The sequence below is a fragment of the Staurois parvus genome, unplaced genomic scaffold (assembly GCF_062004578.1).
Source record: "Staurois parvus isolate SC_StPar_1 unplaced genomic scaffold, SC_StPar_1.0 ptg000011l, whole genome shotgun sequence".
Classification (NCBI taxonomy): domain Eukaryota; kingdom Metazoa; phylum Chordata; class Amphibia; order Anura; family Ranidae; genus Staurois; species Staurois parvus.
In genome coordinates this window covers 34,634,671-34,660,454 of record NW_028317807.1, presented here as the reverse complement: position 1 = coordinate 34,660,454, position 25,784 = coordinate 34,634,671, and the positions used below count along the sequence as shown (strand labels likewise).

Sequence of the window (25,784 nt, the reverse complement as noted above, 5' to 3'; positions counted from 1 at the left end):
AGTAATTTGCTCTCCAGCCTATTCCCACAAACCAAGAATAAAAAGAAAAATTGAAGCAAACATCTTAATTTATTGACACAGCCCAGCAATGCCTCGCCGCCTCACTTTTCAATTTCTTTAGCTTGACATGTGCACCTCAATATGTCATATTATAGTAAAGAGCAGAGGGATTTTATACGGTGCACAAAACACTGGAAAAACTAAAACATGTACAGTCATTATGTGATCGAATCACAGCACTAAATCAAACAGAGCAAGTGTGCTGGGTCCATCTGATTTATTATCGCTTGTACATACTCTTCCATATCCTCTGAGAAGACATCGTGTATGCAATCCCAGATCTTTAATTTCAGATTCTGGAGAGGCTTATTAGGTGATAAAACAGAAATCAAGAGATAAGGAGCGAGGAAACGCAGCTGAATCAAAACCGTATAGAAAAGGAGAATAAAGAAATATACTGTTTAAATGGTTTGATTTCATTTTCCATGCATCCACAGTTCTGGTAATAACTTACAATGGGTAGATGTGAACCAAAAGACCATTGATGTGCCATTGTACTGTAACAATTGCGTGACTTTATAAATAGCTGCCTTCCTTGTTTTAAAAATACCCCATTCACTGTGTGCTGTGAGTTGAGCATGCTAGCACAGCTTCTATTGAGATAGTTAGTATTTGATATGTACTGTATGTCTTCATTATGCCTATCTGAGACATGACTTTGCAACCTTTTCGTTAACAAGCCAGATTTCTCTTTTGTTTATGGTTTAGGTTTTTGTTTGGTTTGTAATTATTTTTCAAAATCGAAGATATCTGATCAAGCAAATGGCATTGTATGCTCAAAGTTCACTAACAAAAAGAGCATAAAAGTCACTAAAAAGACAATTCAGTGTTAAAATATCAAGTCAGAAAAAGGGGTGCAGAGGTAAGGGAATGGAGAGGGTGAATTAAACTGGATACATAGAGTCCAAATATTGGCCAGTTCAGCAGGAACTGTCCAACATTCAGACCATGTGTACAGCTGTCTTTCCAACAGAATCCAGTCTAAAGACTGGCTTTTGTCGAAGGGATATGCTGGAAAATCAACATCCTATTAGCTCTGGCAATCAATGGCTGTGAGAGCTGATTAGTGTGTTCTAGCGGGTGGAAAGGGGGAGTCCCCATGTCAGAATACAAAGGCAAAGTGGGAGAGATCGCTATACTAACATCGCTTAGTTAGTATGGCAATCACTCTGGTTTTTTTCCATTGAGACCACTGGGTTGAATGAAAAAAAAAACAACTGAATGTGTGCACCAGGTATTAGATTCACCATTATGTTGTCTCTCTGGAGTCCTGTTTGAACGTCCTGATATAATAAACTTTCAGGGCTTGCTGTGTACTGCATGTTGACTTTTCTAAGAGCTTGTGTGGTGGCCTGTGTTAATTTGCACAGATCAATGCAGGCTCACCACTGGGCACATAGAAAAAAAACTATCTTCTATGTACCCTCTTCACACCAAAAAGTCCTTTGTGGTGGGTTGCAGTGCATTGTGTAACAATGCAGACATGCTGCATGTTCCTGAAACACCCCACAGCTTGTATGAGATCATCATTAGTCACTGCATGGCAGCAGAGCTGCTACATAGAGGAATGAATGGAATGTCATTCCTAACATTTCAATGGTAATAATAACAGATAAACATTGCCTTCAGTTGTAACGACCCCTCACCACCCATACTCAACGGACACCAGTCTGAATGCTAAAATGCAGTAGTATTGTTTTTAGGACCTCAATAGGTCCCATAGGAATTTTATTGTAAAATTGTATAATAAAAATGATTGTATTTTAATTCTATTGGTGTCCTGAGTGCTGAGCCAGTAATGTCCGATATGGTATTTTGCCTTTTGCCATTATATTTGTTCATATAAAAAAATAAGATGTGGCAGATAAGTGGTTTATTCTATAATAAATGTTAAAATGGCTTCTGCAGCTGGTGTGATTGAGCCCTTATTGTCATGCAATGTATGTCACGATTGCAACGTCAGACCCCAGACCTCACCAACCTCGTGACCGAAGGACTGGCCAATCGGAAATCGCGATGTGACGTTCATAACAATGCCACACCCAGCTGCACCCTGCACAGCGATTTTCCAGCTAATGGACTACAATCTGTGCCTGCAGCCTGAATGCGCTTGTTACTGGGTCAGGTTAATCACGTAATTAACCATTCACTGCCACCACCTCCCTTTTTGTATCGAGAAAGGAGGAAACTCGGCTTCAGCTTCGACACTATAATGGTCGATATAATCGTCTGTATAAAACGGTCATAATGCGAGTCTTTTATACAGAGGGTTAAACAAACAGTAGCATCTCTTTAAAGGCAGGGATTCGTAAATTGCAATTAAAAGCTATAGAGTTTTTGGAAAAAAAAAAAAGCTATAGAGACAGTTCAACACTTTCAGAAAGGAAGATTTATTACTAAAAGGTCAAACAGGGTGCAATAAAAATATTTACATAAAAAAGATGTAACTAAGATATATATATATATATATATATATACACATACAGACACACACACACACACAGAACCATAGCACAGCAAAGAGATAACAGGGAGAAGATAAAGGGTTAGGTTACTTGCCATTTAAGCCTTTGAGGTAAGCAGATCCAGGTTTTTTAGAGCAGAATGGTGCTTTGATCTCCCGCTGTTATGATGGAAAGATAGGAGATATCTTTAACTACTTCTTTAGGCCTGCTAGCCTGTTTTTTAAAGTCCCCCAGCAGGGGGGTGGCTCTGAGTAACTGACCAATACTCTGTTTAGGGAGGTGTTGGCAGGCGGAACCCAAAATTAGAACCAGCATCTCTCATAATTCATATTCTGGCCTATAACTTCCAAGCTGCACAAGCGACAATCTCTCCGCGGGTATTTTATTATGCAGATGAGTCTAAGGCTCATGTAGATATGAAATATGAAATTGTACGTTACATGGTGTACGAGTCCTATGTTTTGGCTCCCCTGATGATCTGAGGTGGACGAGTGACCCATCAAAATGTTCGTCGGCACATTGGCCATCTGACGAGGTGCCCGGTTTTTATGTAAGTCTTCCATATTTCAAGATATGAAAAATAGGGGAAAAACTGATTTTACCAGAAGTTATCTGATCCTGTCACCTATGCTGAGCTAGGTTTTATGAGGTTACAATTCTTTCAATTCCTGGGAAAGCTGCCTTATCTCCTTACGAGGTGTGAGATGTTACAGCTTCTGGGACAGTGAGTCTCCAATTCTCTTAGGACAGAGGAGTTATCCTGGCCTAGGTGAGAAAGGCTACACTGTCACAGACTGCTAGGCACAGAACCAGGTGCCTTGGCCTGTCAGTGACCCATAACCAGCCACATCTGTCACTGTGCCTCTCAGGAAGGGAGGGGGGAAGGAATGAGAAATGGATACCCTTAGCAGGATGGAGTCTGAAACCAAAATGGTTGCACCGTGTCCATCTCAGATGCGCGTTTTTGCGACAATGTATAGTAGGTTTGTTGAGGATACAAGAGTAGACTACAAGTTGATCATGTTAGAAGTCTCAAGAGATATTCTGGTGGATCGGGGACATTGATGTAAATGTAGATTACATGAAACACTTAACTTCCCTACTTTCATGAAACCCATTTGGTAGTTTAATGTTCCATGCAGCTCAACAGTTCTTAGATGTGATTAATTTTTTTCAGGATTTCACCTGGTGATTCTGCCAGTAACATACTACCAGTCCTAGTGTGACAGTGCTCACTCAGTGTACTGTATCTATGCAGGAGTAGTGTTGTCAACCTAGGCTGCTCTCCTAATTTGGGCTATAAACAGCTCTCCCTCTCCTAATCTCCATTTTACAGACGGTAACATGAAAATCTGATAATAATGTTTGAGATTTAATTTCAGAACACAGGACATTACAAGCAAATTTGAGTTCTATAAGTATCAATGGGTATTTTGCTGTACTTGAAGAAAATGAATGTAACCTGAAAAAAATAAAACAAATGCAGCCACCCCATCTACAGACGGGTAAACTGCAATATGTATATTTGTTTTCTTGTGTTTAGGTACACTCTAAAGCAAAACTTGGATAAAACTATATATTCTACAGTTTCTGAACTTTATTTGTATTACTATATAACTCACTCTTAAAACATAACCCTACTTTGTAAAGGACAATGGCGACAGCTCACTAGTTACCTGTGAGATGTTAGAATCACTGCACAGTTTTCCTGAATTTCTTCAGAAATAATCTTCCAGAGATACCTTTTAGTTTTTGGATCCATTCCTGAACTTGGCTCATCCTGGGAAACAGAAAAAAAGAGTAATCTTAGTGACAACATTTTAGGAACCAACCTTAGTTTTTTTTTGTGGCAGTAGAGGGCTCCACTGCAAAGGTCAACCATCTCCCACTCCCTTTATGGTTGAGATTACAACATGTGTGCTATCAATAAAGTAACATAGACATACAATGCACTGATGTATGAAACTGTTTTAACTATAGGGTACAGTCACAATGTCCAGGAACACAACTGTAATACAAGTAATGTACATGTCCATTGCACACTATATATGCATGGGCAGCTAGGATTGCAGGACGGGGCTTATTACTCTATATTGCCTTTGGGGATGTATATGCAGGCACGGGGTTCTATGTCTGCCCAAGCAGATTGGGTCCACTGCTGGCACTACCTCTTAGACCAGTTATCTACCGTTACTACTGACGATACCAATTTAAACTTGTTCCTGCATACTATACGATGACTAACTTCAAACAAGTATAAAACATTGACCAATATTATATACAAATTACACATTTTGAAAAAGATTTGAAATGTATCAGTCAGTTAATGTTATTATCTAGCTTCTCAGGCGTGGCTTAAAAATTGTTCTTTTTACCAGAAGAAGAATTGATGGTCTTCCAATGAGGGCAAGGGCTGTTGAAAGTTTTCTTCTTGTACCACAGCTGTAGCTGGCAGTTATTCTGTTTTTGTACGGAACAAGTTGGAGTTTTTTAAGTAGTTGGTTGGACACCTATAAATTAAGAGACAAGGTAAAATATGAGGTTTGTCATGTTTTTTTCTATTTCAATATTTTTATTAAAGAAGTTTTTGTTTTTATAATACAACAAGCTCATGATATGCCCACGCAGGGGCAGAGCAGAACAATAGCATAAATAAGCAGATACAAATGAGCAGGGTGTATTTGCCAAATAATGGAACGTCCAATGACACCAAGGAGGGACGGCAAATAGCCGAACCAAATAGTAGCAGCAGCAATCCATCATATTACTGAAAAAAACAAACAAAGAGTAAAAACCCCCACCAAGAAGTATAAGCTCAGAACATATGGGAAAAAAACCCAAACAGATAAAAAAAGAAAGAAAATATAAGAACATAGAAAGAAATAAAGAAGAAAGAAAGCTTCAGGGAGAAAACATGGAAGAAAGGAAAACTAGAAGAGTCACAGATCCAGAGCTAGCACAGGCAATGACTATAAGAGGCCATAGCTAGTAGGAGGCAGGGAATAATGTATCCAAGGTTCGCAAACCTTAAGGAATCTGGATGAGAATCTTGAAGAATGCTAGACATCTGTTCATTGATCAGCATAGCATTCATCCGGGTCTTCACCCCCTGGAAGACAACTGAAGGGGTTCTCCAAGCTATAGCATGTTTGGCCGAAATGAATAGCTAGGATGCCAATTTCTGCTGAGATCTAGACTGACCCAAAATTGGGCAATGCAGGAGGGCCACTCTTGCATCCTTATGGACCATAATATGAAATAACGTTTGCAGCAAACCAAAAACCCTAGACCGGAAGCCTATCAATCGTGGGCACGACCACCAGATGTGCAAGATGTCCCCACGTAGACCTCAGTTCCGGAAACACCTATCTCTGCCCGTCATATTAAAGTGAGCAGTCCTGTCATGTTTTTTTAAGATGTCTTGGAGACAGGGTATATATATGACTACAGTTAGTAAAAAATAGGTTTAGAGGTTCAAATATAAATTACTGTATCACCCAATATATGGCTTCCATCCAGTAGCCAAAAAATATGCAGACCAACAAAGAAATTTGTGAAAAGAGATTCACAAGAAAGCGGCTACATTATGGACAGAATGTGATACTCAGAAAAATTTCCAAAAATGATGCTTTATTACACATTAATAATTGACAATCCGGCAATCGCCCTGGTTTACCATCACCTCAGTATGAGACAATACACACAGACCTAAAACCATTTAAAATCACACCAAGACCGGTCTGGATATATATGTGCTGCAAAGGCAGTGACAACCATATTCTAGAGCATTTGCAGCACCGCACATTGGTTACACTCCCTGTAGGAGGTGTTTTTCAAAAAATTGTACCATAGGTATATAATATCACATGCTATGCATATAAGCAAATACAGTTACCACGTGGAGAGAAGCATAACCCTAAGCCTATACAAGGCAATGTGGGTAAAAAATAGAATGAAAAGAAGGGGGGGATAAACCCCAGAAATGTAATTATGGATTCATGCAGTACAACCCTATAAAGGCACATGTGGTTGGGATCCATCTACCCGTGGTAGACGCAAATAGTTGCAAAGATTCTTTATAGATGAAAGAGTCCCTGTTGATGTCTTGATGGAGAGATGAATACAAATAGCAAAGGCCTGCTTTATAGGGTTATTCTTCTCTCCACGTGGTAACTGTATTTGCTTATATGCATAGCATGTGATATTATATACTTATGGTACAATTTTTTGAAAAACACCTCCTACAGGGAGTGTAACCAATGTGCGGTGCTGCAAATGCTCTAGACTATGGTTGTCACTGCCTTTGCAGAACATATATATCCAGACCGGTCGTGGTGTGATTTTAAATGGTTTTAGGTCTGTGTGTATTGTCTCATACTGAGGTGATGGTAAACCAGGGCGATTGCCTGATTGTCAATTATTAATGTGTAATAAAGCATAATTTTTGGAAATTTTTCTGAGTATCGCATTCTGTCCATAATGTAGCCGCTTTCTTGTGAATCTCTTTTCACATATTTCTATGTTGGTCTGTATATGTATGACTACACCTATAACTAACATACTTCACACTGTCAGGCTACAGTTGACACTTGTGTGACCTGCTTTCTGACTGCAGGCAGCCTATTCATTTTAATGGGCTTTTAGACCCGCAGGAAACACAGGGAAAGAACTTCCTGACTCCTGGGCAGTACCAAGTTGAATAGTGCTGCAGCACCATGCGATTAGCACGCATGAAAATGCACTGCATTTGCCGAAGCGTGGGGGAGGCATTAGGAATTAATGGCACACCCACGAGTCTGCTAAAGAGCAATGGGGAAGATTTACTAAAACTGAAGCACTCAGAATCTGGTGCAGCTGTGCATAGTAACCAATCAGCTTCTAACTTTAGCTTGTTCAATTAGGCTTTGACAATAAAACCTGGAAGCTGATTGGTTTCTGATTGGTTTCTATAAGGAGCTGCACCGAATTTTGCACTCACTGGTTTTAGTAAATAACCCCCAGTGTGTTTTGCTGCAGGTTGGGAACACATGCAATTTTGTGAACATGTCTGGCCTGCACAAATGTGAACCTTCAGAGTCTGTCCATTCTAGAAATGTCCTGTATGACGCCTATTCAAAGACTTTCACATCACACTGTAGTCCATAAAAATGTTCAAGGTTTGTTACAAGCATTTTTAATGTCCCAAAACACAAGAAATTGATTAAAATGCAATTCTTGTAAAACACTTGTGAAGCCTTGGCAAATACTGACATGTGCCTTTCTGCATTAAGCAGATATTCATATTAATACTATGCTTAGCAGCCTTGCAGTGATGGATAAATGAAAAGCAACAGAAGGGCTGAAATGCTTACCTTTCCTGGAGAACATATTGCTCTGTTCTTCCTCCATTGCTGGTCACTTTGCAAAACTCTAAGACAGCCTTTATCAACCTTTTCAACACAGGAACCATTGACATAACTTTCCTGTCTCAGGGAACCCCTGCTAAAATGACTATATCTATAATTCATGATACATTAGTGTGATAGTCGGAGGTAAGAATGCTCCTTACACTTCTGTTTATTTGGAAGGATTACCCCCTTGCAGATTGCTAAAAACATCAATGGTGTCAGTGGGAACTTACCTGAGAGGCAAAAATTGCTCATTGCTCAAGGAAACCCTGGCAACCTCTGGAGGAACCCTAAAGTTCCACTGAATCCTGGTTGAGAAACCCTGCTCTAAGACTTTTGTCATAGGATCAACCAATCTGAATCCTGACCATTTGCTTTAAAACAAATTAAATATCCCAATGGTTGGACTTTATGACCAGCAGTAGAGGGAGGTTGCGGCAGAATGTTTTCCATAAAAGATAAGTATTTTGGCTTTTTTTTCTATTTTGTCCATCTGAGCAAGACTGCACATATAGCTAAATGGTAAAGATAAATTTTAGGCAAAATGCGAAATATATATTTAAAATGCATTTTAGTTAACTATTTTCAGTATCAAGAGATCTGTAATTGCAGTGCAATCTCAGAGCCAAAGAATCTCAAACCCAAAGAACACAATGCCTTGCATCAAATTAAGAAAAAAAAACTGAAGTCACAGGAATTTACCATATGTGGCAAACAGCTAAACAGGTTGAAAAAAAAAGAACCGCAGCAGGTGGGTCTCTTAAATGCTAGATTTATATCTATGAAAGGTTTGTATTTGAGTCATATTTATATGAGTCATATCTATAAATTAATATGACATCTATTCATCATTCACTGTAATTAAAAACACATGCACCAGGATACAAGCTACACCTGCAGGTAGTGTTTGGTGAATGTCACATTCACAGCTTTATAAATATATTCCTGTTAACTTAATAAAATTTGTGAACCAAATGTTACAGTAAGAAAAAATATTTTATAGAGCAAATTTAATCTGTCATAGTTTTAATGACCCCTAATCTTTATTTCTCAACCAAGGCTGGAATAGTTGTTCTCTACACTTAGGCAGTGTGGTACAGCAGGCTTTGTATAGCCTATGCTCAGTTTATTTTTACTTATTTATGTATTTATTTCCTACAGATAATACACCATGCACTCTATGTGGCACTAGTTCTTGGAATTGTATACTGTGTCTCTGCAGTATGTAGCAAACCTATGTTATTATGAGATGTCCTACAATGCATACATTAATTTGACAAATATAATATATAGTATAACAGTACGTCCACTCCAACCCCAACAGAATATTAATTTTCTAAACATATTTTCCTGTTGATATACTGTTTTTAACCTGAGGGTTCTGTTCAACATAAAACAAACATGACAAAAGTAAAACACTAATATCCAAGTAAAGGGCAGAACATAGGATCTGATTATATAACGATCTAAAATTACTGTACTTACTGATTTGATCCTTCTTTCTGGGATTCCATGTATTCTTGCATAATAATACAAGTGCTCTAATCCAGTCAAGAGTTCATCCAGTGCATTCTCCTGAGGGCAGTACCCAAAGGATGACCATTCTGTATTGAACCCTAAAACATTCACCAGATTCCTGGATAAAGGAGAAAAATCTGTTGAGTAAATACTGCCCAATCCATGCGTACAAACTGACAATTTTTTAAAAAATATTTGACATACCCCATAAAGTTTCTGACTTGGATGTTTCCATTAGATGGTGAAATATCCCCTGTGAGCATCTTAAATATTGTGGTCTTTCCAGCTCCATTTACACCGAGTAGTCCAAAACACTTACAATATAAAAACAGTAAAACAACTTAATGGCTAAATCCCAAACAACAATGATTTAAATACAATAGATAAAGAGAAAATATACATCAATGATATAAGTATGATACACGCTGACCAACTCTTTTTACTCCAAATGTAGGAATATGAAAATAAAATAATTGTAACTAAATTTAAAGCAGAACTCCAGGCAAAAACTTTTTTTTTACATGTCCTTGGTGCTCTGAAATGGCTTATTCATTTTCAAATCAAACCATTATTTTCTCTTTGGTTTTCTATTTGTAAGACCGATGGCTGCTATGCCTCCTATTCCCCCAGCTACTGGTCTTGGCACATCCCTTCTGTAGTTCTTTCTCTGGGAAGTAGTAATGTAATTCAGCCCCACTTGCAGTCGTGGGTGGTTCAATACTCTCAGACACATTCAACAGGTACAGGCCTAGTGTACCCACCCACATTCACTACAATTCCCCTTGATTGATGGGAACTTTAGTTTCCTTTTACTGCAGAGAGAGAGGAGAGGATATGATGTCATTCCTGCTGTTACACATCTTCCTGGGCAGAGCAGAGAGGAGAGGATATGATGTCATTCCTGCTGTTACACATCCTCCTTGGCAGAGCAGAGAGGAGAGGAGAGGATATGATGTCATTCCTGCTGTTACACATCCTCCTTGGCAGAGCAGAGAGGAGAGGATATGATGTCATAACTGCTGTTACACATCCTCCTTGGCAGAGCAGAGAGGAGAGGATATGATGTCATAACTGCTGTTACACATCCTCCTTGGCAGAGCAGAGAGGAGAGGATATGATGTCATTCCTGCTGTTACACATCCTCCTTGGCAGAGCAGATGCTGTTATCTTTTGAATTACAGTGATGAGGTCATGAAAATTCAATCAGATTTTTCTCCTAAATGGTAAGGTTTTACAAAATTGTATTAACTGTTTAGTGATTTGTGTAAAGGGGTGTACCAATGTGTGATGTTTATGACTATCCCGGAGTTCTTCCTTAAACATAAATATTTCCTTCCTTAATATGTAAATACTGTATAGGCTGTATATCATACATACATTTCTAAGCAAGATGGTAGACAGCAATACCTAAATGTGCTACTATATAAGCACAAATTGACATGCAATCCACAGGATTGCAATGCCTACTGCTAATCATCAGGAAATACGTTTACTGGGGTAGAAAATCACTGGACCCTTCCTATCAGTCTGTTGATTAAACAGCACGAGCATTCATCTCCTCTACACTATCCAGTGGGCATTTGATGAAAAGCAAATGTCTGAGGATCTGATTATTCTGGATGAAATGGTAAAAAAGCTTGTTCTTCTGCAAGATGTACCTATACTAATATATCACAGTGTACAAGAAATGTTACTTCTACTGTGTTCTGGTTAAAAAACCAACAGGCACCATTAATCACATGCCACAGCCTAAGACAATCAATTGTGCACCCCGTCACTGTGCTGCTACATATTTTCAATTATTGTGCATGACACAGAAATTGGTCCATTAGATACCACAGTTTATGTCCTGAAATGAATTATTTGATTTAATTTTTTTATTTAAGTTTTGAAAGATTATAATCTTTTGCAAAATATGTTAAATGGTGTACTATGACACCCAGTAATAGTCACCTCTCCAGGTGCAATTCCCAGACTCATGTTGTTGACTGCAAACACATTTTTGTTGACCTGATGGAAAACTTTGGTTAGACCTTCAAGAACTAAAAGATCTCCATTTGTACAACCAGACTCTACTCGGTCTCTCTCATATTTCACATCCTCATCTTCATCTGTATTTTTCGCAGTAAGGGGGTATAGCTTGAACTGTTTTTTGAAGAAAGTCCTAGTACATAAAATGGGTAAAAAATGTGTTTAGTTTACCTCAAAGCATTAGTTTAAATCACACATCCTCCTAAAAACACTACTATGTTTTTAAGGACAGCTGGCAAAACACATAGTTAACTCCTATATTTTAAAAAAAAGGGAAATTTGTTAAGGCCTCTTGCACACAGGAGTAAAAAAGGCCATGTTTTTTACTGATCTGGATATAGATGCATTGTTGTCCATGGATCCATAGCAGCTGAGTAAAGATCAGCAATAGTGACGAGTACAGAGCCGTAAAACAAAAACAGAAATGTTTTTACATTTGAGTGCAGTAATGCACATGTGTCTGTGAGTGTTCGTGCCTATGGGCATGTATTGCAATATTAGCAATCAAGAGAAAAATATTAATCTTGTCTCTTAGGTTTCTTAGGCAATTTGGTTCCATCTACCCTTTTCTCTGTATATTTTACGCAGATGATATAAATATATGCCGAACCTTCTGTAAAATATGTACTTTGATTTGAAAACAGGATCTGGACTTTTGATGAAATATAGCTTATGTCTGAAGAGTAACATTAACCATATCACCCATTTTGATTCAACATAAGGGGCCATACATTGTAGTTTTTTTTTTTAGCTTCCTAGGCCATCCTAGTATGCTTTAGGATGTAGGGCACAAATGCATTGTTTACAGAGACAATGGATCTTTTCAGTGCATTTTGAAAATTCCCAACATTCATTGACCATTTCAACTCTGAGTACATGCTCAATGCAGAATGCATCTCAGGTGTTAAAATTAAGGCTCCATGCACACTGGCTTAAAAAATGCTGCTCCTAGAAGAGTTTAGCATTTTGCCTATAGAAGTAACTAGAGATGAGCGAAGTATTCAAAAATTCGATTCGGCTGATTCGGCGAATTCGAGGAATAAATTCGATTCAGAGTGTGGCGATGGAGACAGCAGCAATGGGAGGCCGTACAGTGACCCATGAGACACTCTGGACCTGGCAGCAGCATGAGGAGGCGGTACAGGGGCCCATGACAGATTACGGGCCTGGCAGCAGCATGAGGAGTCGGTACGGGGGCCCATGGCAGATTACGGGCCTGGCAGCAGCAATGGGAGGCCCGTAATCTGCCAGCACCCTATGACAAAATGGAACCCACCAGCAGTGTGAGGAGACGTGAAAGTGGCACATGGCAGAGTGTGGCGATGGAGACAGCAGCAATGGGAGGCCGTACAGGGACCCATGAGACACTCTGGACCTGGCAGCAGCATGAGGAGGCGGTACAGGGGCCCATGACAGATTACGGGCCTGGCAGCAGCATGAGGAGTCGGTACGGGGGCCCATGGCAGATTACGGGCCTGGCAGCAGCAATGGGAGGCCCGTAATCTGCCAGCACCCTATGACAAAATGGAACCCACCAGCAGTGTGAGGAGACCTGAAAGTGGCACATGGCAGAGTGTGGCGATGGAGACAGCAGCAATGGGAGGCCGTACAGGGACCCATGACACACTCTGGACCTGGCAGCAGCATGAGGAGGTGGTACAGGGGCCCATGGCAGATTACGGGCCTGGCAGCAGCAATGGGAGGCCCGTAATCTGCCAGCACCCTATGACAAATGGGAACCCACCAGCAGTGTGAGGAGACCTGAAAGTGGCACATGGCAGAGTGTGGCGATGGAGACAGCAGCAATGGGAGGCCGTACAGGGACCCATGACAGATTACGGGCCTGGCAGCAGCATGAGGAGGCGGTACAGGGGCCCATGACAGATTACGGGCCTGGCAGCAGCAATGGGAAGCCCGTAATCTGCCAGCACCCTATGACAAAATGGAACCCACCAGCAGTGTGAGGAGACCTGAAAGTGACACATGGCAGAGTGTGGCGATGGAGACAGCGGCAATGGGAGGCCGTACAGGGACCCATGACAGATTACGGGCCTGGCAGCAGCATGAGGAGGCGGTACAGGGGCCCATGACAGATTACGGGCCTGGCAGCAGCAATGGGAGGCCCGTAATCTGCCAGCACCCTATGACAAAATGGAACCCACCAGCAGTGTGAGGAGACCTGAAAGTGGCACATGGCAGAGTGTGGCGATGGAGACAGCAGCAATGGGAGGCCGTACAGGGACCCATGACACACTCTGGACCTGGCAGCAGCATGAGGAGGCGGTACAGGGGCCCATGGCAGATTATGGGCCTGGCAGCAGCAATGGGAGGCCCGTAATCTGCCAGCACCCTATGACAAAATGGAACCCACCAGCAGTGTGAGGAGACCTGAAAGTGGCACATGGTAGAGTGTGGCGATGGAGACAGCAGCAATGGGAGGCCGTACAGGGACCCATGACACACTCTGGACCTGGCAGCAGCATGAGGAGGCGGTACAGGGGCCCATGGCAGATTACGGGCCTGGCAGCAGCAATGGGAAGCCCGTAATCTGCCAGCACCCTATGACAAAATGGAACCCACCAGCAGTGTGAGGAGACCTGAAAGTGGCACATGGCAGAGTGTGGCGATGGAGACAGCAGCAATGGGAGGCCGTACAGGGACCCATGACAGATTACGGGCCTGGCAGCAGCATGAGGAGGCGGTACAGGGGCCCATGACAGATTACGGGCCTGGCAGCAGCAATGGGAGGCCCGTAATCTGCCAGCACCCTATGACAAAATGGAACCCACCAGCAGTGTGAGGAGACCTGAAAGTGGCACATGGCAGAGTGTGGTGATGGAGACAGCAGCAATGGGAGGCCGTACAGGGACCCATGACAGATTACGGGCCTGGCAGCAGCATGAGGAGGCGGTACAGGGGCCCATGACAGATTACGGGCCTGGCAGCAGCAATGGGAGGCCCGTAATCTGCCAGCACCCTATGACAAAATGGAACCCACCAGCAGTGTGAGGAGACCTGAAAGTGGCACATGGCAGAGTGTGGCGATGGAGACATGGGCCCCCTGGCCACGCTTGACTTTCTGGCCACATAGTCGACATACGGCTACGTTTACTTCCTCGGGCGGCTTGACGAAAAATTGCCACACCGCCGAGTAGGAAACTTTGACCCCGCTACTCCTCACTGGCTGACTGCTACTTCCTCCGTGCACACCGGCACCACTACTGGCCGTGGTGGTAGGCTGCAGTGGAGCTGGTGCTGTACTCCGTGGCCGTTTGCCTCCACTGACACTGCTGCGACCCTGCTGCCTCCTGGGCAACCCACCGACTGTTTTGCTCGCTGCCAAGCTGGCACCCTCTTCTCCTGATGATGCGGAAGCAATAGCCTGATGACGATGAGGCTGCCAAGTGCGATCAGCCTCATCATCATCAATTAGGGTCTCCGCCTCACTACTAGCCCCCTCGGCTGCGTGTGGGTCAGGAGACAGACCTGTCTCTAGACCGGCTACCGAGCCACTCTCCTCGCCAGTACTTCTTTGTCTGGCTGCTGAAGAGGCGGATGTCTCCCCCCGTTCCTGACCGCCCTCTGTTAGCTCTTCCTCACTGTACAGTGGGGCTGAGCCCACAGCATGCGATACTTCGCTTGGTGAGGGAACACCAAAGGACAGGGGCAGGTAGAGGACACGTGATTTCAGTGGGCTTGCTCCCGGGCCATGCCAACTAACGGTTGTGTCTGACGTACCCACCGACCGTTGGCTGTAGGTGTCAGAGGTGACCTGGGAAGAGGAAGACGACCGAGCCAACCAATCGATGACGGCAGGGTTGTCGGTGGAGACACGACCGCTGGATGACACCGGGAGCACTGGCCTCTGGCTGCGACTAGTGCTGCCTCGACCCCTTCCTCTGCTGCCACGTCTGCTCGCTCCTGAAACATTGCCTTTTCTGCCACTCCTCTGCGTGTTGTCTGACATACTCTTTAATTCAACGATTCTGTGTCCCTGAGTAAAGATTCTGTGTCCCTGAGTAACAATTCTGTGTCTGTCCCTCAGTAACAATTCTGTGTCCCTCAGTAACAATTCTGTGTCCCTCAGTAACAATTCTGTGTCTGTCCCTGAGTAACAATTCTGTGTCCCTCAGTAACAATTCTGTGTCCCTCAGTAACAATTCTGTGTCTGTCCCTGAGTAACAATTCTGTGTCCCTGAGTAACAGTTCTGTGTCCCTGAGTAACAATTCTGTGTCCCTGAGTAACAGTTCTGTGTCCCTGAGTAACAATTCTGTGTCCCTGAGTAACAGTTCTGTGTCCCTGAGTAACAATTCTGTGTCCCTGAGTAACAATTCTGTGTCTGTCCCTGAGTAACAATTCTGTGTCCCTGAGTAACAGTTCTGTGTCCCTGAGTAACAATTCTGTGTCCCTGAGTAACAGTTCTGTGTCCCTGAGTAACAATTCTGTGTCCCTCAGTAACAATTCTGTGTCCCTCAGTAACAATTCTGTGTCTGTCCCTGAGTAACAATTCTGTGTCCCTCAGTAACAATTCTGTGTTCCTCAGTAACAATTCTGTGTCCCTCAGTAACAATTCTGTGTCTGTCCCTGAGTAATAATTCTGTGTCCCTGAGTAACAGTTCTGTGTCCCTGAGTAACAATTCTGTGTCCCTGAGTAACAATTCTGTGTCCCTGAGTAACAATTCTGTGTCCCTCAGTAACAATTCTGTGTCTGTCCCTGAGTAACAATTCTGTGTCCCTGAGTAACAATTCTGTGTCCCTCAGTAACAATTCTGTGTCCCTCAGTAACAATTCTGTGTCCCTTAGTAACAATTCTGTGTCTGTCCCTGAGTAACAATTCTGTGTCCCTGAGTAACAGTTCTGTGTCCCTGAGTAACAATTCTGTGTCCCTCAGTAACAATTCTGTGTCCCTCAGTAACAATTCTGTGTCTGTCCCTGAGTAACAATTCTGTGTCCCTCAGTAACAATTCTGTGTTCCTCAGTAACAATTCTGTGTCCCTCAGTAACAATTCTGTGTCTGTCCCTGAGTAACAATTCTGTGTCCCTGAGTAAAAGTTCTGTGTCCCTGAGTAACAGTTCTGTGTCCCTGAGTAACAATTCTGTGTCCCCGAGTAACAATTCTGTGTCCCTGAGTAACAATTCTGTGTCCCTGAGTAACAATTCTGTGTCCCTCAGTAACAATTCTGTGTCTGTCCCTGAGTAACAATTCTGTGTCCCTGAGTAACAATTCTGTGTCCCTCAGTAACAATTCTGTGTCCCTCAGTAACAATTCTGTGTCCCTTAGTAACAATTCTGTGTCTGTCCCTGAGTAACAATTCTGTGTCCCTGAGTAACAGTTCTGTGTCCCTGAGTAACAATTCTGTGTCCCTGAGTAACAGTTCTGTGTCCCTGAGTAACAATTCCGTGTCCCTGAGTAACAATTCTGTGTCCCTGAGTAACAATTCTGTGTCCCTCAGTAACAATTCTGTGTCCCTCAGTAACAATTCTGTGTCTCTCAGTAACAATTCTGTGTCTGTCCCTGAGTAACAATTCTGTGTCCCTCAGTAACAATTCTGTGTCCCTCAGTAACAATTCTGTGTCTGTCCATGAGTAACAATTCTGTGTCCCTGAGTAACAGTTCTGTGTCCCTGAGTAACAATTCTGTGTCCCTGAGTAACAGTTCTGTGTCCCTGAGTAACAATTCTGTGTCCCTGAGTAACAATTCTGTGTCCCTGAGTAACAATTCTGTGTCCCTCAGTAACAATTCTGTGTCTGTCCCTGAGTAACAATTCTGTGTCCCTGAGTAACAATTCTGTGTCCCTCAGTAACAATTCTGTGTCTGTCCCTGAGTAACAATTCTGTGTCCCTGAGTAACAATTCTGTGTCCCTCAGTAACAATTCTGTGTCCCTCAGTAACAATTCTGTGTCCCTTAGTAACAATTCTGTGTCTGTCCCTGAGTAACAATTCTGTGTCCCTGAGTAACAGTTCTGTGTCCCTGAGTAACAATTCTGTGTCCCTGAGTAACAGTTCTGTGTCCCTGAGTAACAATTCCGTGTCCCTGAGTAACAATTCTGTGTCCCTGAGTAACAATTCTGTGTCCCTCAGTAACAATTCTGTGTCCCTCAGTAACAATTCTGTGTCTCTCAGTAACAATTCTGTGTCTGTCCCTGAGTAACAATTCTGTGTCCCTCAGTAACAATTCTGTGTCCCTCAGTAACAATTCTGTGTCTGTCCATGAGTAACAATTCTGTGTCCCTGAGTAACAGTTCTGTGTCCCTGAGTAACAATTCTGTGTCCCTGAGTAACAGTTCTGTGTCCCTGAGTAACAATTCTGTGTCCCTGAGTAACAATTCTGTGTCCCTGAGTAACAATTCTGTGTCCCTCAGTAACAATTCTGTTTCCCTCAGTAACAATTCTGTGTCTGTCCCTGAGTAACAATTCTGTGTCGCTCAGTAACAAATCTGTGTCCCTCAGTAACAATTCTGTGTCCCTCAGTAACAATTCTGTGTCTGTCCCTGAGTAACAATTCTGTGTCCCTGAGTAACAGTTCTGTGTCCCTGAGTAACAATTCTGTGTCCCTGAGTAACAGTTCTGTGTCCCTGAGTAACAATTCTGTGTCCCTGAGTAACAATTCTGTGTCCCTCAGTAACAATTCTGTGTCCCTGAGTAACAATTCTGTGTCCCTCAGTAACAATTCTGTGTCTGTCCCTGAGTAACAATTCTGTGTCCCTGAGTAACAGTTCTGTGTCCCTGAGTAACAATTCTGTGTCCCTAAGTAACGATTCTGTGGCCCTAAAGTCTCTTTGGCCCTAACTCTGTCCCTAATACAGAGAGGTCTGTCTCTCTTGAATGACCGGAGGCTAATGGAGAATTCTAAGATGGCCGCAATTTATAGCTCGACCATTACACAGTGCTGGCTGGCTGGCTGCTGATTGGCTAATGCGATCACATGTCATGATTGAATGCATTATGGGTCAGCGCTCCTTGTCTGCGCGCCTTCCCAGAGATCCCCGCTCCGTCGCCACACATGCCGCCATTTTTGGAAAATTTCGATACGCGCATCCGAAGTCTGCTAATTTTTGCATTCGGCGAATCGAATTCGAATCGAATTTTTCCTAATCTTCGAAACGAATTCCACTTGGCCAGGTTCGATTCGCTCATCTCTAGAAGTAACTAATGCTATCCTATGTATCCATGCACATTAGGTAGTCTAGAGGTCATTTTTAAGCTCAGCGTTTAGAGGCAGAAAAAAATCCTTATGTTTTGCATTTTTTTAGAGCGTTTTTCAGGCAGAATAAAAAACACTAAACATTCCTAAGTGCTCCTAAACACTAATTTAAAACATTCTCAAAATTAGCATTTTTTTCTGCCAAGAACACTGGTGTGTTTTTTTTTTAAACCAGTATGCATGGGGCTTAAGTACTTGCCCTCCAGAGGATTTACACCCCTTCCTGACCAGGCCATTTTTTGCGATACGGCGCTGCATTAATTTAACTAAAAATTCCGCGGTCATGCAACGCTTCCCCCCAATGAAATTTACGTAATTGTTTCCCGACAAATAGAGCTTTCTTTCGGTAGTATTTGATTGCCTCTGCACAGATCTGTGTACCGGCCCCGTTGTCAGTAACATGCGACCTTCTGTGACGAATCACAGAAGGGCACATGACAGTTGTATACAATGGATGGCTTCCTTTCATGCCATCCATTGTATACAAGTGTGGCTAGCTGTGAATGGTCACAGCAATCACATGCACAAGCTGGGCCAATCACAGCCCAGCTGTGTCATGTGATTAGCTGTGGCCAAATCACAGTTAAGCACAAAAAAAAACCCCTAAATGAATCGATTCCATTCAGGTAAATGATTGCTTATAGCAAAGAAATTCTTTGCTATAAGACAATTGTGTAAAAAAAAAAAAAAATACTGATCACTTCCCCAAAGTAGTACAATGTTTCTATGGTAACATTATACTACTTTGGTCATGGTGAAATATGAAAAAAAAATCTTAAAAAAGAGAAAAAGAATGTAATAAAAAATATTAAAAAAAAAAATAAATTATCAATTTTTTTTTTTGATACTGTCACCAGTCAGTGTCCCTGATCACCGCCATGCCAGTTATACTGCACTGGTGACAGTATGTGAAAAAATAAATAGTGAAAATAATTTTTTTTATTCATTTCCGAAAAATTATGACAAAAAAATTACAACTTCAAAATACTCGTCATGCTTGTTATGAAATACGTTGGCCTGTCTACTTTGCAAAAAGGGGTCATTTGGGGGATTTCTGTACTGTCCTGACATTTTTGGACCTCAAGAAATTAGATTGGCCGTCAGTACTTCAGGATTGATCAATTTTCAGATATATCCCATAGTTTGTGAACTCTATAACTTTCCTACAGACTAAATAATACATCCTAATTTGGGTTAAGACATGTAGCAGAATACATCTTGGCCTAAATTTATAAAGAACAATTATTTATTTGCAAACTTTTATAACAGAAACAAAGAAAAATGTTTTTTTTTTCAAAATTTTTGGTATTTTTTTGTTAATTAACCAAAAAATAAAAACCCCTGCAGTGATTAAATACCACCAAAAGAAAGCTCTAGTTGTGTGAAGAAAATGATAAAATTTTAGTTTGGGTACAATGTTGTATGACCGCGCAATTGTCATTCAAAGTGTGAGAGCGCTGAAACCTGAAAATTGGCCAGAGCAGGAAGGGGGTAAAAGTGTCCTGTTTTGAAGCGGTTAAACATGTCCAGTAAAACAATTTAAAAAATCAAATTTCGTCATAAATTTAGACCAAAATGTATTCTGCGACATGTCTTTGATAAAAAAAAAATCCTAATACATGTAAATTAATTGTTTTCTGTGAATGTTATAGCATGTACAAATAGCGTTATATATACTGGTATTTTTTTTTTCTTATTAGTAATGCCGGCGATCAGCAACTTATAGCGGGAATGCGGTGTGCATTCTTACACTGGGGGGAACTGACGTGGTGTCAATGACATCCCCAGTGACACTAATACAGTGATCAGTGCTAATAAAAAGCACTGACACTGTACTAATGGCACTGGGCAGGAAGGGGTTAACATGTGGGGCGATTAAAGGGTTAACTGTGTGCTGTGTGTGTGCTTTACCCTGTAAGCACACTGCTTTGTATGGTTCTGCTATACAGAGCCATACAAAGCAGTGTGCAGGAGCTGACATGGAGAGATCTGTGTTGTTTATACACAGGTCTCTCTCCCATCGGTGATCGGGTGCCGGCGGGGAATCACCGACTGGGACCCAGTGATTGACAGCCGAGGCTGCGAATGGCGATGCGGATTGGGTATATACAGTATACGTGATTTTTTGCACCCGTGCTGCCCTGTAGAAGTATTTCTGCTATAGGGTGGCGCGGAAGTGGTCAATATACTGTATAACATTGTGTGACAATCTACATCCAATCAAAACACCTACTTTCTCTATGTAGAATGTATTTATACCATGTATGACTGTGCTTGTGATGACTACATTTACCATTGTGACAGATAGAACTAATGAGTTGGGCCCCAGCTGTGTCAATTAACATTAAACACATTGTAAAATGAATTTATCCACATAAATTTTCTCCCCCTATCTCACTACATACAGGGTAACTTTAAATGCTTTTAACCACTTGCTGCTCATCCACAATACTTTTACTGCAAGCAGCGACACCTACAGGCACAGGGGCGTACTGGTATGTCATTGAGCACATGTGCACTAGCGTGTCCCTGGGGCGCCCAGCTGATGGATTCTGTGACCATGCTTGCAGCAGCCAGGGTATCATGTGATTGTTATGACCAATTATATCAATCACATGATTACAATGTAAACAAAACAGTAATGAATGCTTCCTTGCTGTTGTGATGCTGTGGCCCGCAGCTATCACATGGTACCTGGTACATTGTACCATGTGATTAGCTGTAGCCAATCACAGCATTTCAACAGTAAGTAAGCTGTCATGAATGGAAAGCCTTTCATGACAGTTAAAGTGTTACTACTGTAAACCCACAAAGGGAAATAAGTCTGTATATGCAGTAAAGCATACTTTTTATGCTCACTGTTGAACCTAAGAGGTTAATCCTCTGTATTGTGTAAAAAGGCTGTTTGATCCTATCTTCTATAATCCTGCCCTTCTTCTACTATCCCCAATCCATCTACTGATAGAACAGAGCTCTAGGAGTCACTCTGCACATGCTCAGATTAATGTGTATCGCTAGAGAGTTTTTTTTTCTTTGAGAGAGCGCCTCATAGGGCAATCAGGGGAGAATGAAAACTCCTTCCACAAGCTTTAACCAGTGCTCTGCTGGACACTGATAGAAATCATCTAACTGCTGATGAGAAAAGATATCCAGCAGTTTATATTTACTAAAATAGCTCTATTTCCATGTTGTGTGTACTATGGGAGACCAGATATAGTGAATGCAGGGTCCTGGGTTTAGTAACACTTTAACTATTGCTTATAACAGTGATCATCACTGTTATAAGCGATGAAAATGTACAAAAAAGAAAAAAATCCCTGATCACTTCCCCAGAGTAGCACAGTGTCACAATGGTGACACTGAACTACTCTGATAACAGCATGTAAACAAATTGTAAAAAATGTTTTAAAAAAATGTAAAAGAAAGAAAAAAATGTTTTTTTACATAACATCACCAATCATTATCCCTGATCACTGCCAAACCAGTCATATGTATGATGATGCTGTACTGCACTGGTGACAATATGTAAACAAATTGTGAAAAAAAAATTTTTTTTCTGTTTTCCACAAAATTGTGATGCCATGCCTCTTACTAAATACATTGGACTGCCTCCTTTCCAAAAAAGGGGTAATTTAGGGGGTATTTGTACTATGCTGGCATTTTAAGACATCAAGAAATCAAATGTCAGTACATCAGGACTGATCAGTTTTGAAATATATACTGTATACCATATATTAGTTTGTAGACTCTATAACTTTCACACAAACTATATAATATACACTGATTTGGGTATTTTTTTACAAAATGTTCAGTATTTTTTCATTTATATTGCAAAAAAAAAAATTAATAGTAGTAACCAAGTGGTGATTAAATACCACCAAAGGAAAGCTCTCTGTCTGAAAATTTTTTTTAGAAAAATTTCATTTGGATACAGTGTTACATGACCGAACAATTAGAAGTTAAAGTAGCACGGTGCTCTTTTGGCAATCGGTTCATGATATAATTTCGCTAGTTAACACATACACTCTGGTTTTTACGCCTGAACAATATCTATTGCATCACACATCTCTCTCAAAAATGCATTATTGGAAATCCCTAGCTATGCATTTGGTCATCGCGGTTAGACTTTGCATTCCCGTCCATTGGCAATCTACCCTTTTATCAAGGAATGGTCCTCTAGAATAAATAAGATAGAAGAGATGGATGAACTGATCTGTATATCTCAAGATCGACTGCATAAGTTTACAACTGTCTGGTCTTGCTGGTCCCATTTTAAGACTACTGAGCAATACAGGAACTACATACAATAGATGGCCTTAATGCTATAGGTGTACTGTGATCTCATTTCCCACTCTTGGGTACATTGTATAGTTATCCCTTATATGGACTATTTAGGGGGGGAGGAGTTGTGGGGGCCAGAAGATGATGCGGTATACCGGCTCTTTCCCTTACCTTTCCCTCCCCATTTCCCCCCATTTTGTTTTTCTTCTCCTTGTTTTCTTTCATCCTTTTTATTTCTATTCTGTTTTGTTATTCGCCCACTGCCACTGAACGACCCCTGTAGGAAATCTCCCTTGAATATAACCCTTCTATGGAACTTTAGCATGGCCTACCTAATGACCTCTCTTTTTGCAGCTATGACGTTAGCTCCTCAGATATTATTTTGCCCTTAATAGGAGACTTGGATTGATATCATATGTTGTAAGATTTGGGGTATCTTATACCACTTTTTGGCTATTGGCCTACATTTCTCTTCTACGCCCTTTTTCTTTCTTATACTGAACATACTTTATACTTTTTGCTCATTTATTATCTTTGATTCTTTATGGTAACATGATTGCTACTTGCACTTGTAATATGTTGTATAACATAAATAAAAAAAAATGTATGGGGAAAAAAAAGTAGCACAGCGCTGAATAGCAAAACAAATGCCCTGGTCATGAAGGGGTAAAACCTTCTGGTGATCAAGTGTTTAATGAAGGGTAAGAGTTGCACCTAAAACAACAGGTGGTGATACCTCTTTCTAAAATTTTATATAACTCAGCCATTGTGTAGTGGTAAACACAAGTATAAGACACCTCCCCCCATTATTTAACAGCAGAAAAGATCATTTCTGACATATTGGAAAAAGTGTGTTTGATAACAAAAGCTTTTACCAATCAAAAGTGCTTTTTGTTGCCTCTGAAGAAAGCCTACACCACCCAATATTCACCGGATTATTGCAAGTAATGCTGATGCTGGCACTCTATCAATAATGTATAACATATTTTTTATGTATAATAGAGTGAGAAAGGATTAGAACCTCTGCCAGTTTTTTATTGCTGTCTGTGTCTCTGCTGGGAAGAGTTTCCTAATTTCCTGCCCTGGCTACAGGGGCTCAGTTTGATGAAAGCTCTCTAACTTGACAAACTTAACAGACAAGCAATGAAACACTTTAGGTAGCATGGATACATTGTAATACCTCTGTTGGTATTTTATTGCTGTCCTTTACCCTTTTAGCAAAGTTCCCTTATCCCCTATCCCAGTGACAAGTGGGCAGCAGAACCAAGCTTACAACTGGGTTTTAATTGCAGTTCAGCTTTAACAATAACATAACTTACTTAACACTGTAGATTATTCCATCATTGATTAACAGTCGTAGCAGAAAGCAGAAGGTCCCTTGGACAGCCATGGATACAAACATATATCCCAGTATGTTCATGTCAAAAATATTCACTTTCTCATTACTTCCAAAGATGGAATACTGCTCTTGTATAGCCTGTTGCTGTGCTAGTTGAATCAGCCCATAACCAAAACAGAACTGAGGGAAGATCTTAAAAATGTTTATGAGGACATTGTATGTGGTGTCCAGGCTCTGTAAGAAAAAAAAAGAAAGTATTTTAAGATTAGGTTATAAGCATTTTGCCCCCACGCTGGCTCCCTATTTGATAACTTTATTCAATGATGTTTTGCAGGGGGGTAGGTTCCCTGAGGAGATGCTATTGGCTAATATGTCCCTAATACCTAAACCACAGAAAGACCACTGTTTGCCACAAAACTATAGACCAATCTCAGTAATGAATAACGATCTGAAGATATTTAGCCGTATTTTGGCGAACAGGTTGGCCCCTATCATCTCCTCTTTGGTTTCTCCAGACCAGTCGGGTTTTATTCCCGACAGATTTATTAATGATAACATTCGCCTCACTCTAAATGTTATTCAAGATGCCAATTTACATTCCAAAGAGGTTCTGTTGATGAGTTTAGATATAAACAAGGCCTTTGACAGTGTTCTTTGGCCATATTTATTCTCCCTGCTAGGGAAAATGGGCTTTAGTGACGGGTTTTTGGCAGGCGTGCACGCCCTATACGACTCTCCTAAAACAAGAATAAGGCTTCCTGGTTGTAACTCTGACTTTTTTACATTGGGTAGAGGCACCCGCCAGGGTTGTCCTCTTTCACCCCTTCTATTTGCGCTGGTGTTGGAACCTTTGGCATTGGCGATCAGATCACATTCGGATATTTCTGGTTACTCATTATTAGTTTCACATTTTAAAATGAGCATGTAAGCCGATGATGTCATGCTTTTTCTTACTAAACCGTTGACTTCATTGCCTAATTTATGTGCTGTATTGAACGATTTTGCCTTAGTGTCAGGTCTCACCGTTAATTTTACCAAATCGGTGATTATGCCGGTTAATGTTCCTGACTCCCTAAGTGCATCTCTCCGTAGCCCTTTCCCATTTCGTTGGGTCAAGGACAGGATCTCCTATCTGGGGATTAATCTCACCCCCAGATACTCGGATATGTTTACTGCTAATTATCCATCATGTGTATCACGTCTCTCTACTCTATTGAAGATTTGGCATGGTTATCATATTTCCTTTCTGGGTAGAGTCACGGCAGTTAAAATGAATATTTTGCCCAAACTGCTTTATCTTTTTAGATCACTTCCAGTCCCAGTTTCAAAAACGTTTTTGGATCACTTTCAGCGGACTGTTAATAATTTTATTTGGGGAAATAAGCATCCACGATTTGCTTCATCCATTTTGTACCGCTCACAACGGACGGGAGGTCTTGGCCTCCCCAACTTTTGGCTATATTACCTCTCTGCTCGTTTTGCGCAATTATCACAATG

General features: G+C 41.4%; 1 protein-coding gene across 1 annotated transcript in view; it reads right to left on the bottom strand.

The window, feature by feature from the left end:
- LOC149474167 (uncharacterized) overlaps positions 1–25,784 on the bottom strand; it is a 210,072-nt gene that overhangs the window by 12,408 nt on the left and 171,880 nt on the right. The window contains exons 42-47 of the mRNA XM_089672650.1: positions 24,268–24,521; positions 11,384–11,594; positions 9,635–9,744; positions 9,398–9,548; positions 4,901–5,035; positions 4,202–4,305 (exon numbers count right to left, since the gene is read on the bottom strand). Coding sequence (XP_089528776.1) covers positions 4,202–4,305; positions 4,901–5,035; positions 9,398–9,548; positions 9,635–9,744; positions 11,384–11,594; positions 24,268–24,521 — 965 coding nt within the window. The remainder of the gene's footprint in view (positions 1–4,201; positions 4,306–4,900; positions 5,036–9,397; positions 9,549–9,634; positions 9,745–11,383; positions 11,595–24,267; positions 24,522–25,784) is intronic.